This window comes from Dipodomys merriami, unplaced genomic scaffold (genome assembly GCF_024711535.1).
Source record: "Dipodomys merriami isolate MVZ:Mamm:240054 unplaced genomic scaffold, mDipMer1.0.p SCAF_434, whole genome shotgun sequence".
NCBI lineage: Eukaryota > Metazoa > Chordata > Mammalia > Rodentia > Heteromyidae > Dipodomys > Dipodomys merriami.
In genome coordinates, this window is record NW_027205982.1 from 600,328 (window position 1) to 617,815 (window position 17,488).

General features: G+C 44.1%; 1 protein-coding gene across 1 annotated transcript in view; it reads left to right on the plus strand.

Annotated features, from left to right (window-relative positions):
• The window catches only part of LOC138807800 (mothers against decapentaplegic homolog 5), a 38,706-nt gene that overhangs the window by 16,411 nt on the left and 4,807 nt on the right, over window positions 1–17,488 (plus strand). The window contains exons 2-6 of the mRNA XM_069993564.1: window positions 971–1,541; window positions 9,668–9,919; window positions 10,900–11,019; window positions 12,772–12,993; window positions 15,215–15,471. Of these exons, the coding sequence (XP_069849665.1) occupies window positions 1,139–1,541; window positions 9,668–9,919; window positions 10,900–11,019; window positions 12,772–12,993; window positions 15,215–15,471 (1,254 nt within the window). The 5' untranslated portion in view covers window positions 971–1,138. The remainder of the gene's footprint in view (window positions 1–970; window positions 1,542–9,667; window positions 9,920–10,899; window positions 11,020–12,771; window positions 12,994–15,214; window positions 15,472–17,488) is intronic.

The following is a 17,488-nucleotide window of genomic DNA, read 5'->3' on the forward strand; positions in this document are numbered from 1 at the left end:
TCCTGCGGTCTAGGTGCTTGGTGTGTGTAGTTGGCTGGGGAGGAAACTGCAGGGATTGCGCCATCTCTGGGCAATGGAGGCCAAGACATGCATATTCCCTCGTGGTTGCCCCGAGCGCCGTGCTGTAGAATGGCCATCCGTCTGTCTGTCTGGAGTGTCTTCATGAAGCACTCTGTGGAAATGCACAGAATCCAATAGACAGGATAAAATACAAGCTAACCTTTTGGAGATTGAATTTTATACTAATTCTTTTAAAATCTATTCAGCATTTTTTTAACAAATTTAAGATTTTTTTCTGTCATATGTCAGTTTTAATATAATTGCAATAATGTGACTTGAATAGTGTCATGACTTGCTCTAACCATGTAAGTCTATGAAACTTTTTTTTTTTTTGTCAGTCATGGGGCTTGAACTCTGGGCCTGGGCGCTGTCTCTCAGCTCTTCAGCTCAAGGTGAGCGCTGTACCGCTCAAGCCACAGAGCCACTTCCGGTTTTCTAGTGGTTTATTGGAAATAAGAGTCTCATGGACTTTCCTGCCTGGGTTGGCTTTGAACCGTGATCCTCAGATCTCAGCCTCCTGAGTAGCTAGGGTGACAGCCGTGAGCTACCGGCGCCCAGCTATGAAACGTTTTTAAAAGAATAATGACTTTAGGAAAAAGCTATGATCCTGTGAGGAAGATATACTATGTTCAGAACTGATGTAGCATGCTACATGAATCTCAACGAAAGAAAGTATTTCAGAATCAAATTCTAGAAGACTGGTTTTGGTTACCATTTGGCGTTGCCAGTGAATTCTTTTGTGTTAAGAAGGAAGTGAGGGGTCATGGAACTTGTAGAGAACATTTCTTTTTTTCTTTTTTTTTTTTTTTTAACTTTGAACTGATTTTTCTGCTCTTATCCATGAATAGTATAGTTTCAGTTGCATTGATTTAAATGTATGTGAATGTAATTGGCTTAATTTCTCTTTCAGGACTTGAACCCATGAGAGAAGCCTATGGCCCTTGTGAAGATAAATGTCAGCTTCCCTCTTTAATTGGAACTTTCTCTTAGGACGGCGTATGCAACGCTCAGCCCGTGATTTGTCCTTTTAGTGGCTGCTGACTTTGATTACAGGCAGGTCTCTGAAGATTCATATCAAATGACGTCAATGGCCAGCTTGTTTTCTTTTACTAGTCCAGCAGTGAAGCGGTTGTTGGGCTGGAAGCAAGGCGATGAGGAGGAGAAATGGGCAGAAAAGGCAGTCGACGCTTTGGTGAAGAAGCTGAAGAAGAAAAAGGGCGCCATGGAGGAGCTGGAGAAAGCCTTGAGCAGCCCGGGACAGCCGAGCAAGTGTGTCACCATCCCTCGGTCTCTGGACGGACGCCTGCAAGTGTCTCACAGAAAAGGCTTACCCCACGTCATATACTGCCGGGTGTGGCGCTGGCCCGATCTGCAGAGCCACCACGAGCTGAAGCCCTTGGATACTTGTGAATTTCCTTTTGGGTCTAAGCAGAAAGAAGTTTGTATCAACCCGTACCACTATAAGAGAGTGGAGAGTCCAGGTGGGTGCCGCTCTACTGAGAAGAACTTTAAACAGCAACAAAAACTAAACAAGTCTCTGCCTGATGTGCAAGTATGTAGGTTTAGATTTGTTTCTAAGCTTATATGAGCCTTGTATTTCTATCTTGGAAGGAATACCGAATTTGCATTTGGCCTTAAAAAAAATATCTATGTGGTAAACATTCCAAGTGGCTTTCCCTAATTCGTTATTTCCTGTAAGCACTCGTTTATATACTCTACCCTTGGTGTGGATCACCTGTTCCTTGTTTCTACAGCCTAAGCTCTGTACGTACAATAGATTCTGTTTTTGTGTGTTCAGGAACCTTTTTCTTGGGTTGGAGACATGGCTCAGGTGTAGAGTGCCAGCTGATGAGCGGAAGCAAGCATCACATAGTGAGCTTGAGTCCTGGTCTAGGGGAATAAGAAGAGAAAAGAACTCTTAACAGTGCCAGCCTTCTTCCCAGCATTAATTCCCCCTTTTCTGTTTTCCACCAGCACACAGGCATTTCTCGATACTGCTCATCCTAAAATAAAAATTCGAAAAGAATTCCTTTTCTGACTCATTCACCAACTCCTCTCCCCAGTCCATTGTACTGTTTCTTCAGGTCCTTTTGTAGGACAGTCTTATTTTTATTACCTCTACATCTCTTTTTTACATTCTTTGTTGGTATCTTTCCAGTTCGTACTTCTTTCCTCCCAGTTACCCTGTCAGAATCACTAGTGACTGGCTTCTTCGGAATCAGGTGTTGTTTCTTAGTGTTCCTCTACGTGACCTCTTAGCAGTGCTGTGCCTTGGATTTCTCACAGCTCCTTCTCTGGCTGACTTACTCTACACTCTCTTCTACCTCAGAGTCTGGTTTGGCTCAGTCTCTTGGGCCTTTCTTAAGTGCCGCCGTGCATTCTGGAGCTGCCTCACTTGTCTGAAAATCATCCACACATTAATGGTCAGATGTTGAACTCCAGAGTTAGTTTTTCTCATGAGTTTTAAACTTGTATACCAAGTTACTTACTCCACATCTCTATATGAGTGTAAACATTGGATGTAATATGTCTGAATAGAACTTCCTGAATTGTCATCCCAACAAGTCTGTTTTTCCTCCTTTTTCATTTTCCTCTGTAAGATATATGGCACCAGTATTCATGTAGTTACTATTGCCATAAACTTAGAGGTCATCTTTTATTCTTAATCTGCATTTGCACTTTGAAAATACCGCTTGCTATACCTTTAAAATATACCTCACTACTTAACACCTCTCACCCTAAGTGGTCTCATTATTGTGTTTTCTACACCTAGTGATCTTCAAAATAATGTACATCAGATCATACCATTCCCTACTAAGAATGCTTTACAGACCTTCTGCCCCACGGATGACAGGTTTCTCTAAGGCCCGACATGACTTGTCCTCTAAGAATTTCTCTGTTCCTTGCTCTTGCCATGCTTCTGCGTCCAGGCTCACGTTGCTGTTTCCTCTAAGATGACTCTCCACCTAGCATCTTCCTTTCTCCCTCCATTCAGTCTTTGATGGGATAGCCCATCGTTTGACTGTTGTCCGATATGAGCAAGGCCTTCCTGAGTCTCAGTCATTACTGTATCCTCAGGGTCTAGAATGTATTGTTCCTCGGCTTAAGAGCCGAGGTGGTGCTCAGGAAGCATTTTTTTTTGTTCTTGCTAAGCAGATGTCGTAGTTAATTTATGACTGTGGTAACAGAACATCACAGATGAGACAAATTATAAGCAACAAAATTTATTCCACACCTGGTTTGGAGGCTGGACCATCCAAGATGGAGGGAATGCATCTGGTAAGAGTGGTTAAGTGCAGCGTCACGCGGCAGAATGGCAGGTGGGCGAGAGTGAGAAGACTGCAAGAGGGGACCAAGCTTACTTAACGAACTCATTCCCACTGAGTAACCCAGCCCTGCAGTGGTGAATCGCCCAGTGACCTCTTACTACGCCCTGCCGCCCAGCACTGTTCTATCACATGAACCATAGCAGCTAAGAGGCGCACTGATTTTTCACCTATCTACTGCTGTCCAACCAGTTACATTATTCTTCAGTGAGGATAAACTTATATATATATATATATATATATATATATATAGAGAGAGAGAGAGAGAGAGAGAGAGAGAGAGAGAGAGAGAGAGAGAGAGAGAGAGAGAGATAGGGGTGGGGGACGACTGGGATTTGAACTGAGGGCTTTGGCTTGTCCAGGCAGAGACTTTACCTTCTCTATTGCCTCACAGTTTCTTTGTTTTTTGTTTTTTGTTTTTTGTTTTTTTTTGTCAGTCATGGGGCTTGAACTCTGGGCCTGGGCGCTGTCCCTCAGCTCCACCACTTGAGCCACTTCTGGTTTTTCTGGTAGTTAATTGGAGATCAGAGTCTCATGGACTTTCCTGCCCGGGCAGGCTTTGATCTGCATTCCTCACATCTCAGCCTCCTGAGTAGCTAGGATGACAGGCCTGAGCCACCAGCACCCGACCACCTCACAGTTTTTGTGGGTCAGTTGTCCTGCCACAATTTAGTTGGGTCTTTTGCAGTCCTCAAACTGGGGTGTTGGTGAGGGCCCAGGTCTTATCAGAAACTGAGATGCGGAGGAGCTACTGCCCCGTGATTATTACAGAATTCTGCACCTTCCAGGTCACTGAATTCTCTCTGGTGTCAGCTGAAGACTGCCTTTGGTTGTTTCTACTCGTCCTTCTCTGTAGGTAGTTCTCATGCAGGTTTGTTCATGCAGTACCATCCCTTCCCCAGCATTGCATTTTCCCTCTCTGCAGACTGTTTCTAACAGCACACAAACCTGTCACGGCACTGCAGCTTCCTCAAAGCCAGTAAGGAAGGAGGAAGTGTTCGCAATTTGGCATCCTGTGCTTACGGAATGCTGTCATACATCCTGTCACAAATCCTCATATTCAGGGGGACGTAATCCCCAGAGATGGGAATTGTGGCAGCAGTCTGTCTTCCACCCTGGAGATAAGACGAATGTGGTAAAAATAGGAAGCTAACAGTGGGCGTGGAGACTAGCAAAAGCGCAGAGCAGCGGTGGTGCTATCGGGGAAGTTCAGCTTATGAATTTTAGTGCTGCCGGTTGATATTTGAAGTGCTTCTTGAGCTTTTGTTGAGTCCCTGGAACACTGTTCTGCCTGAATGAGTTGATGAAGACAGGAGGATGGCAAGATTGAGTAGTGGAGAACTGTGTGAAAAATTCACAAGCTAGGTGTTTGTTCCGAGTAAGTCCATTCATTCATTATTTGACAACTGAGGGCATCTCTAAAGTAATGTTGATAGGCCTCGTGTTTGACACAACGCTTGAAATACCGGAAGTATAAGTGGCATGTACTAAATGAACAGGGACATAGCTTTAAAAAAGCACTGATCAAGGAAGTGAGTGTCACAGAGTAGACGGCTGAGCCATGAGTGTGTGTGTGTTTGTACATAGACGTGTGTATATGTAATAAGTCCTGAGTATTAGTTTAATAAATTTTAATGTGACTTTATTGTGGGAAATGAGAATTCTGTATGTTACCCCATTGCCAGTAGAAGTATCTCACTTCTCATTTTTCTCATCATTGATCATTTCTCATTTTTCTCATCATTGAAAGGACAGCACATAACTGATACTTCTAAAGTGATTCAGGTCTCATACTTTGCCAGTTCAACTGCAGGAAGGAGAGTATAGAACCCTCATTTTCGGACACAAGTCCACTCATCTTGGAGCAGGGGATAGCTTGACCCAGCTAAATAAACTTGCATTCATTCTCCCTTGACCAAGAAATGGTGACACTACTGGGTCACCTCCTGGTTCTGTGGTAATTAGGTAGCGGTGGTGCTGATGTGGTAGTGACGGCACGGAGTGCTTGTGGAGTACTAGAGAGAGTTACTTTCCTAATCTTGTGATGGTAGCCCTTCATAGGGCTGGAAATACATAACATTTTACAACCCTGATACGTATGTGTAAATTTATAAATAAAAAGAGTTAAAGGAAGTGTCTTTTCTACAAGAATACAATTAATATCTCATGGGGTGAGAAAATAGTGCAGAAAGATAAAGAAAAAGGTAGAAAATGATTAGGAAGTGATTTTGCACACCAGAAATACAGAGGGCAAGCTTAGTGAGTTGGTCCAATCGGCAAAATTGCCTGTGGTTGATGGTTCTGGAGCCAGACTTCTTCAGTTGCATCCTGGTTTTACTATATGCTATAAAGTGAGAATATGCTACCTACCTCACAGGGTTGGAAGAGGATTGGATGAGTCAGTACACACACAGAACACACACACACATACCACCCCCCCACACACATACCACACACACACACACGGAAAATACACACACACACACACACACACACACACACCCCGAAAATCCTTAGATTAAAAGATGATGTGGGAAAATACACACACACAGAAAATACACACACACACACACACACACACACACACACACACACACATACACACACACACACACACACACACACACACCCCGAAAATCCTTAGATTAAAAGATGATGTGGGAAAATACACACACACAGAAAATACACACACACACACACACACACACACACACACACACACACACACACACACACACACACACACACACACACACACACACACACACACACACACACACCGAAAATCCTTAGATTAAAAGATGATGTGGCCCAGAGTCAGTTTCAAATTAAATATCAGTTCTGCTAGAGTAATAACATTCTGGAAATAGAACATATGGGAAAATGACACAGAGAAGATTTTGAAGAAATACTTGTAGAACAGTTCCTAGGACTAAAGATTGAAAGGTGCAATGACCAAGTAATCAGAACAAGGGATTGAAGAAGACCGGCGCTCGTGGATGAAAGGGTGATTCCGAAAGCGTCCAGAGAGGAAGTACAGGACACAAAGGAAAGTCTGGGAGTAAGGAATCTTGGATTTCTCAGTGCACTTCTGGGTTGTACAGGAAAATGGAGCCCCACCATCAGTATTCAGAGAGAAGGGTACGAATTCCGCCTGCATACAAACACCGTCCTGCCCTTTCTTAGAAAGCAAGTAGGGGACAAGGCCAAAGAAGTAGATCTAACTAGAGAGAAGGGAAGAGAGATTCGAGGGCTTCAGCTTTGTAGGAATCATCCAGTCAAAAAGAGGGAAGATCCAGGGGAAGCACAAATCCATTCATTCATTATTTGACGACTTAGGGCATCTCTAAAGTAGTGTTGATAGGCCTAGTGTTTGACACAACTCCTGAAATATCAGAAATATAAGTGGTATGTACTAAATGAATGAACAGGGACATAGCTTTAAAAAAGCACTGCTCAAGGAAGTGTCACAGAGTAGATGCCTGAACAGTGAGTGTGTGTGTGTGTGTGTGTGTGTGTGTGTGTGTACATAGACTTGGGTATATGTAATAAGCTCTGGGTATTAATTTAATAAATTTTAATGTGACTTTATTGTGGAAAATGAGATAAAATATTTAAAAAGCTGCTTCATTTCCCCAAAGAGCAAGTGTACAAATAACATCTTGCTGAACGAGTAATAGCAATGCAAATGTATTATTTAGCAATGCGCAAAGTAAATCTGAAAGGAAATGGCTACAAATTTAAATTTGCTTGAGAATTTCTCTCTTGCCTGTCTCTTAGCCCTCATTATTTTGAGTGAAAATAAAATAATTTCTTAAAATGTACACAGGTAATGTTTTTAATATACAAGCAGCCAGTAGGCTAACTGTATTTTTTTTGGGGGGATGGGGTCTGGTCATGGGGTTTGAGCCACAGCACCACTTCTGGCTTTTTTCTTTTTTCTTATGTGGTACTGAGGAATCGAACCCAGGGCCTCAGGCATGCAAGGCAAGCGCTCTACCAGTGAGCCACCTTCCCAGTCCTAACTGTATTTTTTTTTAAAGGAGAAGAAATCTTTAGTTTACTTCATTCAGTGTTTCCTGATTACTAGCTAGCTAAACAAATCCTCTCCAGTGCCTTCCTCTCCAGTGGTGTCCTTCCACCTTTCCATAAGAGGAAAAGCAGTGGCTAAAGCACAGAACAAAACGTGTAGTTAGTGTTAGCCATATACCTCTGTAAGATGAAGGGAACAGTACAGGACGAACTGAACGGTCTCTGATTTTGTTGGTGCAGATGACACCAGAATCAAAGCGGGATTTTTTTCTTTTCTCTGAAATGTAATTAATTGCTTTGACAAATACAGAGAAGTTGTAAGGAATATAATTGGTAAATTAAGCGTTTGAAAATTCTGGAGATCTGAATGTCGCTTGGGTCTGTAGGCGAAAGTGAATATTTGATTATGGTTAAAATTGATCTTTTGCAGTGTTCTTGTTTAGATATGCAGACGTTGTACGTATTTTCATTTTGATCATATTCAGAAGATTGATTTTGAATGGGAAATAATTACTGTTTTCAGTGGGGCAGACCTAACTAAAAAATTCTTACTAAGAATGCTGGATGCGTTCAAGGTTGGAAATGTGGCTTTATCAGAGCAGCCACACAACCAGTCCCGACGCCCCTCTCTAGTTCACTGCCTAGGCCAGCTGCCAGATCTTTTTTGTCTCCTTCTTCTGCTCCCCACCCCTACACTGTCATGGGAAGCGCTGGTTCTTTAAGGTGATGCAGCCACATGTCAGTGATTCTGTGTGATTCCCTGTTAGTAGGAATACTTAACATATTGGGGGGTGAAGGGGTAACTGGGCTTTGAACTCACACTTGTTAGGCAGGCACACTGGCCACGGGAGCCACATTCCCAGCCTCAGTGCTTGCTCCTTAATTCCCAAACATATGAAATTCTCTGTGATCCTCTTCCCTGGGGCCTCCAGCGTAGCTGGAGTGACAAGTGTGCATGGTTACGCCCACCTTATTTTGTGGGGAGAGGAAGGGATCGGACTCAAGGGCTCAGGCTTTCAAGGCGGGTTTTTCTTACCACTTGAGCCACACATCCAGGCCCTTTTATACCCTGGTTATTTTTGAGGTAGGGCCTTGCTTTTATGTCAGGGCATGCCTGGGCTGTACTTGCTGTGTTGCTGGGGATGACCGGTGCGGCTAGGATGGATTCCACTGCGCCCAGCCAGTGCCTGAGATAGAGTCTCGCACAGTTTTATGCCACGGCTGCCTTCCAGCTGTGATCCCTGGTTCTTTTCCTCCTGAGTAGCTATGATTCTACGTTTTAAGCTAATGTGCCTAGTACATGGCCTGTTTTTTAGATGGGATCTCATCGATCTTTTCACTCTACCTGATCTTGGGCCATGATTCTTCTGATGTCTTCTGGAATTACAAGTGTGAGCCTTCACATCTGATTCTTGGTGATTTTTTTTTCCCCCTCATATGGCTTTATGAGCCATCGAACAGGAATAGGATCTTCTCTGGCTTTTCTGTCTTTCAGAGTTCCATATATAGGCTAAATGCTTATAAAATTTTGTTTAGTTATGTAAATACAGATTCAAGTGTGTACAAAACAACCCTTCCTAAAAGTAACCTATTTTATAGGTTAGGTAGTCTTACATAAATCCTTTGTATGAACTTTTTTTTTTCTTTGGTAGTACGGGGGTTTGAACTTGGGTTGTTGCCCTTTATGAAGCCAGTACTGTACCACTCAAGCCTCTTTTGCTTTGGTTGTTTTTCTGTTTTTGGTTAGTTGTGGGACTTGAACTCTGGGCCTGGGTGCTGTCCTTGCACTCTTCAGCTCAAGGCGAGCACTCTACCACTTGAGCCACAGCGCCACTTCCAGTTTCCTGAGTGGTTTATTGGAGATAAGAGTCTCAGCCTGCCCAGGCTGGCTTTGAACTGTGATCCTCAGATCTCAGCCTCCTGAGTAGCTAGGATTATAGGCGTGAGCCACTGGTGCCTGGTGCTTTGGTTGTTTTTTTTTTGAGATTGGGTCTTGCTTTTGCCCTGGCTGGCAGTGTTGATGTTTCCTGACATACCCTATCACACCCAGCTTTTTCTGTTAAGATGGGGTCTTGTGAACTTTTTACCTGGGCTGGTCTTGAATCATAATCCTCCTGATCTTGGCCTCTTGAGTAGCTAGGATTACAAAGGTGAGCCACCATGCCTGGCCGTACCAGTCTCTTATTGGTGGGTGGGATGTGTACTGTGGTCACTCCTGACGGATGACTTCTGCTTTCTTTTTCTTTCAGTCTTACCTCCAGTGCTAGTGCCTCGTCATAATGAATTCAATCCACAACACAGCCTTCTGGTTCAGTTTAGGAATCTGAGCCACAATGAACCGCACATGCCACAGAATGCCACGTTTCCAGATTCTTTCCACCAGCCCAACAACACTCCTTTTCCCTTATCTCCGAATAGCCCCTACCCTCCCTCCCCTGCTGGCAGCACGTATCCCAGCTCCCCTGCGAGTTCTGGGCCCGGAAGTCCATTTCAACTCCCAGGTAAGACTTTAACCAGTAAGAAAAGGTAAATTAAAAGGAACCTCTGGGAGTCAGCGGTTATTCTTGTATCCTCCTGGGTGAGCCATTGTACAACAGGAGGTAATTATGTGCAACTATGTATCCTTTCCATAATTGTTTGATTTCCAGAAGAATTCAGACCTGTTTTGCCAAGTAACATATGTTTACAATCTGGAGGTAGTAGGGAAATTAAATACCAACTGCTTAATTTGCTCATGGAAATTGCCCAAACATAAATGTTCGTCCTGCTTTAAATTCAGTGCTGGTCATAGCACCGTCTCAAAATATAGCCTGGAACTCTGCTGTGAAAGACATTTTATATTTGGTTTTCTAGTTACTGAGGCAGGAAGAAGTCTAGAGGTGCTTTTGCAAAAATTTGCAAAGAGTGTTGGAGCTCAAAAGATTTCATGTTTAGCTCAGTTTCCTGAGCTAATTACCTAGCTGTTTAATGGAACCCGGCCGCCATTTTGAGTCAGTGTGAAAGAATTAACACAGTTAACGTTAGTGTGATGGCAGATTCTGAAGGGACATTGTTTTATCTTCGGTTTAAAAGGATTCTATAGTATGGGGTGATCTTGATGATTTAAAAGGCCTGTATAATTTGTAGGTACACAAAGATAATCTGTTTTACAGTAGCTACAGTTTCTCTGAACACAAAGGCAGAATTCTTGACCTTGAATCCGATATTAGTGCGCTTTAGTACTGATCCTATTACACTATGTAGTAGGAGGTATCTGGGCAAAATAAATACGTTTGTAAGTTTCAGGAGCTGTCTGTATGCTGTCTGTTTTGCCCTAGGACTGTGTCCAATGTGTGTGTGTGTGTCCAATGTTCATCAACAAGCCCTGCTGGTGATACTTGAGTTACTGTTTTTTTTTATAATGCTATTAGAGTAATCACTTTGAACAGTTGAAGACGGGGCTCTTTGGAGACTTGAACTTGTGTCATTTTCTTCCTTTCAGCTGATACGCCGCCTCCTGCCTACATGCCGCCCGATGAGCAGCTGAGTCAGGACAGCTCGCAGCCTATGGACACAAGCAGCAACATGATCCCTCAGATCATGCCCAGCATATCCAGCCGAGGTACTGGTTTTGACTCCGCTTGCATTTCTTCCACCTTCTTGCCTGCTTTACTTTTTTGTAGTGCTAGGGATTGGATCCCAAGCTTCCCACGGGCTCTCCTACTCAGCTCCACCTCCAGCCTTGGCCACTTTAAAAAGACGTCTTTAATGAAGTATTCACCTGTACTGCAATAGCTTCTCAGAACTTCAGCAGCCCCGTCCCCATCCGTGGATTTTTTCAGTCTGTTTCTGGATGTAGGGATTGGATTGCTGGCTCTTAAACACTTCAGAACTGTGAGAAAGAAAATTTGTTGTTTCAGCAACCTGTACCAACTTAGAAATTGGTACCTAAAAATGGGATGCTGCTCTTACATAGCTTGGAAACTAAGTAATGAGTAGAGCCTGAAGGAAGTTTGAGGTTTATACTAGAAAAAGGCAGAATTGCTGTGATTCTGTTGAGGGCCCAGAAGTAAGAGGAGACTGGTAAAGAAAGCTTCTGTGAAATACTACGTAATTGTGAATGGAAATAAGGATGGATATTAAGGATTATGTATTTTTTATTTTGAGGTTTCAGAGTTAAATGAGTAGCATGTTCTAGGAAAACAACAAAAAAGGTATCTTTTTTAGACAGCAAAACAAACAAACAAAAACTTGGCTGAGTGTGAGCTAGAACTCTGGGGCCATGGAATTGGCTGTTGCGCCCAGCAGGTTCTTACGTGGTATTGATGGTGCAGCCCGCTGCCTCTTGACTGCTCCTGGAACAATAAGGAGAGAAATGAGTGGAAGAAGGAACCATTCAAGCAAAACAGAATCAGAACTTAAAGATTGGGAAGGTTCACCTCACTGTGAAAGCTGCGTGGTGTCCAAGGATGGAGTGTCGGGGGTTTGCTCGCCTGCCACGTGCAAGTGAGAGTAGCGTGGGCGTGACCATGAGCCGGCTCGGCACTCCAGCGGGGGCATGGCCGATTTCACCGGAAAGGACAGGGCAGGGGCAAGGCTGCTAGACGTCCTCGATTCCATAAGACCGGACAGTGAGCCTATCTGGTGTGAAGGGATTCGAGCTCATTGGGGTGCATGTCCGGGTTTCAGCAGGCCGGATACTGCCGTGGAGGTGGGGGTGCCGGGAGCCTGGAGTTTGCAGCTCCCCGCTGTGCGTCACTTACAGAGTTTCGCAAGTTGTGACCGTAGAAGAATTGCCCTTGGGATTTTTGTCTTCAGCTCACCTGTTGCTGGGTGGATAGTTCTAGATTTCAAACTTGATAGCTTTCACTGGAATGAGTTAAGACTTTAGGGGGTGGAATGTACATATGTTTGTGTGTGCTAAGGACTTGAATATTGGGAGGCCAAAGTGAAATGCCAATGGACCACATTGCGCCTCCTGAACTTCATGCCGAAGCCCTCACCCCAGTGTGACAGTGAGTGGTGATCTGGTGTTGAAAGGCCGGCAGTTTTGGCTGAGCGCATGAGAGTGAACTCGCTAGCCCTGAGATCTGCTGAACTTCATGTTGACATCACCACCTCTAGAATTTTGAGAAATAATTTAAAAATTTAAGCCACTCAATGTCAAACCCCGAGCAGGCTAGGACAGTCGCCTTGAATTTCTATGACTGTCTTAAGTTGTCATAATTTAAGCTTGTTTCTAAGACAGTCAGTAGAAATACCTATATCCTGTTTCACATAGTGTTTTGGTTTGGCTAAAGGGTAAGTACACAATGAACCCAGAGTTCCTGATAAATCATTGATTAAACTTGTTTTCTCTTTGGTCTCTTCACAGATGTCCAGCCTGTTGCCTATGAAGAACCCAAACATTGGTGTTCAATTGTTTACTATGAATTAAACAACCGCGTTGGGGAAGCTTTTCACGCATCTTCTACCAGTGTGTTGGTAGATGGATTCACTGACCCTTCCAATAACAAAAGCAGATTTTGCTTGGGATTGTTGTCAAATGTCAATCGTAATTCGACCATTGAAAACACGAGGCGCCATATTGGGAAAGGTAATGGTGTGGTTTCTCTACGTCCAGTTGAATTAGTCATGAGTTGCGTTTTACCAGGCATTGTGGAAGGTGCTGGAAATATACAAAGGATCTGAAGGCCTGGCCTCCGCTGATTTTTGAGTGTTGTCCCTGCTGCAGTTGAAGCTGGCAGCAGTCAGGAGTTAGAATAGTGCCTGGCTCATAAGACGCACAACGGATACCTCTGGGACGTGTGGGTGCTGGCGAAGCATTGGGAGTTTGTCATTGCAGTGTTTGTGAAGTGTTTGGGGTTGGGGTGACTTGTCAGAATTACCCTAGGTGGAGGGGGAGGATGGGACGAAGGAAATCCAGTGAGAATGACAGAGATCTTGGGCTTCACCACCATCCTCTTGTCTTTTAAATTCAGGTCACAAAGTTCGGTGGTAATTCTTCCTGCAGGAAACAACCCCTTTTGTACTGCAGTTCATGCCAAATCTCGTGTGTCAGAGGAAACCTTGCCCACGTAGAATATATTGCTTCTTTCTTCAGAAGTTTTAGGTTTCCCCTTGCTGCCTTTTGCGTGACTTGACAGCCTTATTTCCCAACTTGCCATCCTAGGGTCCTTTTGATCTGGCCCATTTTCATTTAGAAGCGAGGCGGTTTTTCTATGTCAGACAGACTAGCCTGGTAGAACTAAGTCTGCGACTTCAGTGGGCACAGAGGTCTGTGTACTGGAATGCTGTTGACAAGCACTGCTTGCTGTAGTGGCAGGTCGTTCATGAATAGATAGGAAAGGAATTAAGCATAACCATTTCAGAATTATATGCACCACTCAGAATATAGGTACAGTGGCAGATTTATATTTTGAAGTTTTGTTGTAAACTCTGGCAAGATTCAAGGTGACCGAACAAGTTTCTAGTTAATAGACTGTGATGCCATTTATGTTTAAAAAAATAAAGCAAAACACCCATCTCCATGCAGAACTACAAAAAAGATATTCTGTAGGAATACATATGTACAATGAAATTTCAGTGAAAGGATTTAAAAGGGGCTATGCACCAAATCGTCCGGGATTTCTACCGTCAAGGTGGGAAGATTTGAAATGATTGTGGAATGCTATTTTCTTGTGGGGAAAATACTAGGTGACTTCCCCTTCACACACGCAGTCTGACTTTTACTGTAGGAACTGCTTTCACATGTTTCTGAACATTGTATTATCTTTAGGTAGTGATGCAAAGGCGTTGTTATTAACAAAGCAGTGCGGGCGGGGCTAGCGTGCATCCTGATCAGTGTCGCCCCTGGCAACATGCTCACAGCTTTGACATATTTATATCCATGTGACTTTTAAAGAAAGATAAGCCTGCACTTTAAAAGCTTTTTTCTGTGGCCTGAAACTACATTTGTACCATTGGTTTTTGTCTGAAATTCTGCTGCCCTCTTTGTTAGTGAGAAGTCCGTAAAACAGCAGTTTGTGCCCTGTGCTGGTGGTTCACACCTATCATCCTTGCTACGCAGGAGGCTGAGACCTGGAGGACCACAGTTGGAGGCCAGCTCTGCAGAAGAGTTCTTGAGATTCCATTTCCAAACCATAACAGCAAAATGCTGGACTGAAAACATAACTCAATTGTAGAGTGCCAGCCCTGAGCAAAAAAAAGCTAAGTGAGAGCCCGAGGACATGAGTAAAAGCCTGCTACTGCAAAAGGCAAACCAAAACCAGAATGCCAAAACCAGATAGGGTGTAGTACCGAGCATAGCTTTCAAAGGACTCAGCAAAAGGCAATCGGTGGGGTTTTTTTTGGTCAGTGGTGGGGCTTGGAACTCTGGGCCTGGCACTGTCCTGGAGTTCTTCAGCTCAAGGCGAGCGCTCTACCAGTTGAGCCACAGTGCCACTTTTGGTTTTCTGGGGGCTCATTAGAGTCTCATGGACTTTCCTGCCTGGGCTGGCTTTGAACCGTGATCCTCAGATCTCAGCCTCCGGAGGAGCTAAGATTACAGGTGTGAGCCTCCTGATTCCCGCCCCACCTCTTTGATTAAGCTAAGTGCTTAGGTATAGGAAAGGCACCTGAGAGTGAGTGACAAACCTAATAAACCGCCACCTTGAGGCTCCCTCCTGGCTGGTTGAGGATGGGCTCAGACTTGGGCCGGCACTGCCTCCTTCCTGATGGTTTTTAGTGGAAGGACATGTCACAGGACCTTCCATCTGGCTGTGGGAGGGCGGTGTCCTTGGCTGGGCTGGCCGACTGAGCTGGCTCTTCTCTTCCAGGCGTCCATCTGTACTATGTTGGCGGGGAGGTGTACGCGGAGTGTCTGAGCGACAGCAGCATCTTCGTGCAGAGTCGGAACTGCAACTTCCACCACGGCTTCCACCCCACCACCGTCTGTAAGATCCCCAGCAGCTGCAGCCTCAAGATCTTCAACAACCAGGAGTTCGCTCAGCTCCTGGCTCAATCCGTCAACCATGGCTTCGAGGCCGTGTACGAGCTCACCAAAATGTGCACCATCCGCATGAGTTTTGTCAAGGTGAGTGGGCTGTGGCCCAAGACGGCATCTCCGTCTCTGTAACTTTGTACGTCTATGGTTGTAATTAAAAACTTTTGAGTGCAAGATGATCATGACTTTTGGCCTGATTTAATAGTTTTTTTTCAAGTGAAATTCTTGAATTGATCATGTAAGTCATGTAATAGATCTGTTCATTTTGTCATCCATAAATTACATGATTGATTGAGGTTTCTCTATTGGATAAGGGTTAAGTTTACATAGCATTTTACTTAGAAGACATCTAATATTATAATTGCTTTTTGAGCCCCTTCGCTTCCACAGTTTTGGTTATTAGAATTACTTAGAATACTAAAATTACTTTGTAATACAATTACTTGTATCTATGCTCTGTTGTGGAGAATTTTCAAAGGCCATCTCTACATTTTGCTTTTTTTTTTTTCTTTTTTGTCAGCCGTGAGGCTTGAACTCTGGGCCTGGGCGCTGTCCCTCAGCTCTTCAGCTCAAGGCTAGCACTCTACCACTGGAGCCACAGAGCCACTTCCGGTTTTCTGAGTGGCTCATTGGAGATAAGAGTCTCACGGCCTTTCCCACCCAGGCTGGCTTTGAACCATGATCCTCAGATCTCAACCTCCTGAGTAGCTAGGACGACAGGCGTGAGCCACCAGTGCCCAGCTTTATAATTGGCTTTTTTTTGGCCTGATTTTATTGAAAATGTCTAAGACTATGGCTCATGAACAACACTTGCAAATTATTCCATGACTAAGGCTCTTACTGTTCAGCCCAAAGACAGCAGCGGTTGCACGCCATCCTTCTCAGGTGCGGTCCCCGTCCAGTGGGGTCTGTTGTGCAGATCAGTGTACCAGCTTCCCTGGGGGCATTGCGCACGTCTATAGAATCATGGTGCTTCCATAGTTAGCATACCGTCCACCCTACCTTCTCTATCTTGTCCATTTCTCTCCCTCCCTTCTTGACCCTCTAATTTTCCTGGACATATAGGCAGTAAGACAGAAAACTTAACTCAAGAAAATGAACATAAAAAATGGCTCTTTCTGTTTTTTATCTGAGGCCTACACTCACGTTTTCATTATTTCGTCTCATTGATTTCCTACCTTTAAAGGTAATGCCTGTGGTTACAATAAAGATTAGGTACACGCATTGGTCAGTGTGTACAGTAGCTTCTCTGATAGACATAAGAAGCAGGCCAAATAACAAAAAAACACTAGAAACCGAAATCTATATGACACTGTTGGTGATGGTGAGTTTTATGTGTCCTAGTAAATGAGAATGTATCTCACGGAAGAACTTGTAATGTTTTTAAATATTACAGTATATGTCCTTTCTCAACTTGAAAGAGTAGGTCGGAGACATATCTAATCCCACAGGTTTCTATCAGGTAAATAATAGATAGTTTAAATTTTAGGGCTGGGAAGGTGGCTCAGTGGTAGAGTGCTTGTTTAGCAAGTGCTTGTTTAGCTCTGGGTTCAATTCTTCAGCACCACATAAACAGAAAAAGCTGGAAGTGGCGCTGTGGCTCAAGTGGTAGAGTGCTAGCCTTAAAAAAAAAGAAGCTCAGGGGCAGTGCCCAGGCCCTGAGTTCAGGCCCCAGGACTGGCAAAAACAAAAAACAAAAAAACACCCAATCAGGAATGTCATTATCTTCTCTTCCTTTCCTTTCCTTTCCTTTCCTTTCCTTTCCTTTCCTTTCCTTTCCTTTCCTTTCCTTTCCTTTCCTTTCCTTTCCTTTCCCTCCCTCCCTCCCTCCCCCTCTTTCTCTCTCTCTCTCTCTTGGTTGGTCAGGGGCTTGAAATTAGGGCCTGAGGACTGTCCTTGAGCTCTTTTTAAGTCTAGTGCTCGACTACTTTGAGCCACTTCTGGTTTTCTGGTGGTTAATTGGAGATAAGAGTCTCTCAGTCCTGCCCAGGCTTGCTTTGAACCAGGATCCTCAATTCTTATCCTCCTGAGTAGCTAGGATGGCAGGCGTGGACCGCTCAGGGCGGGCTTGTCTTGATTTTGATTGCATAGTAAATGCTGAGTGTTG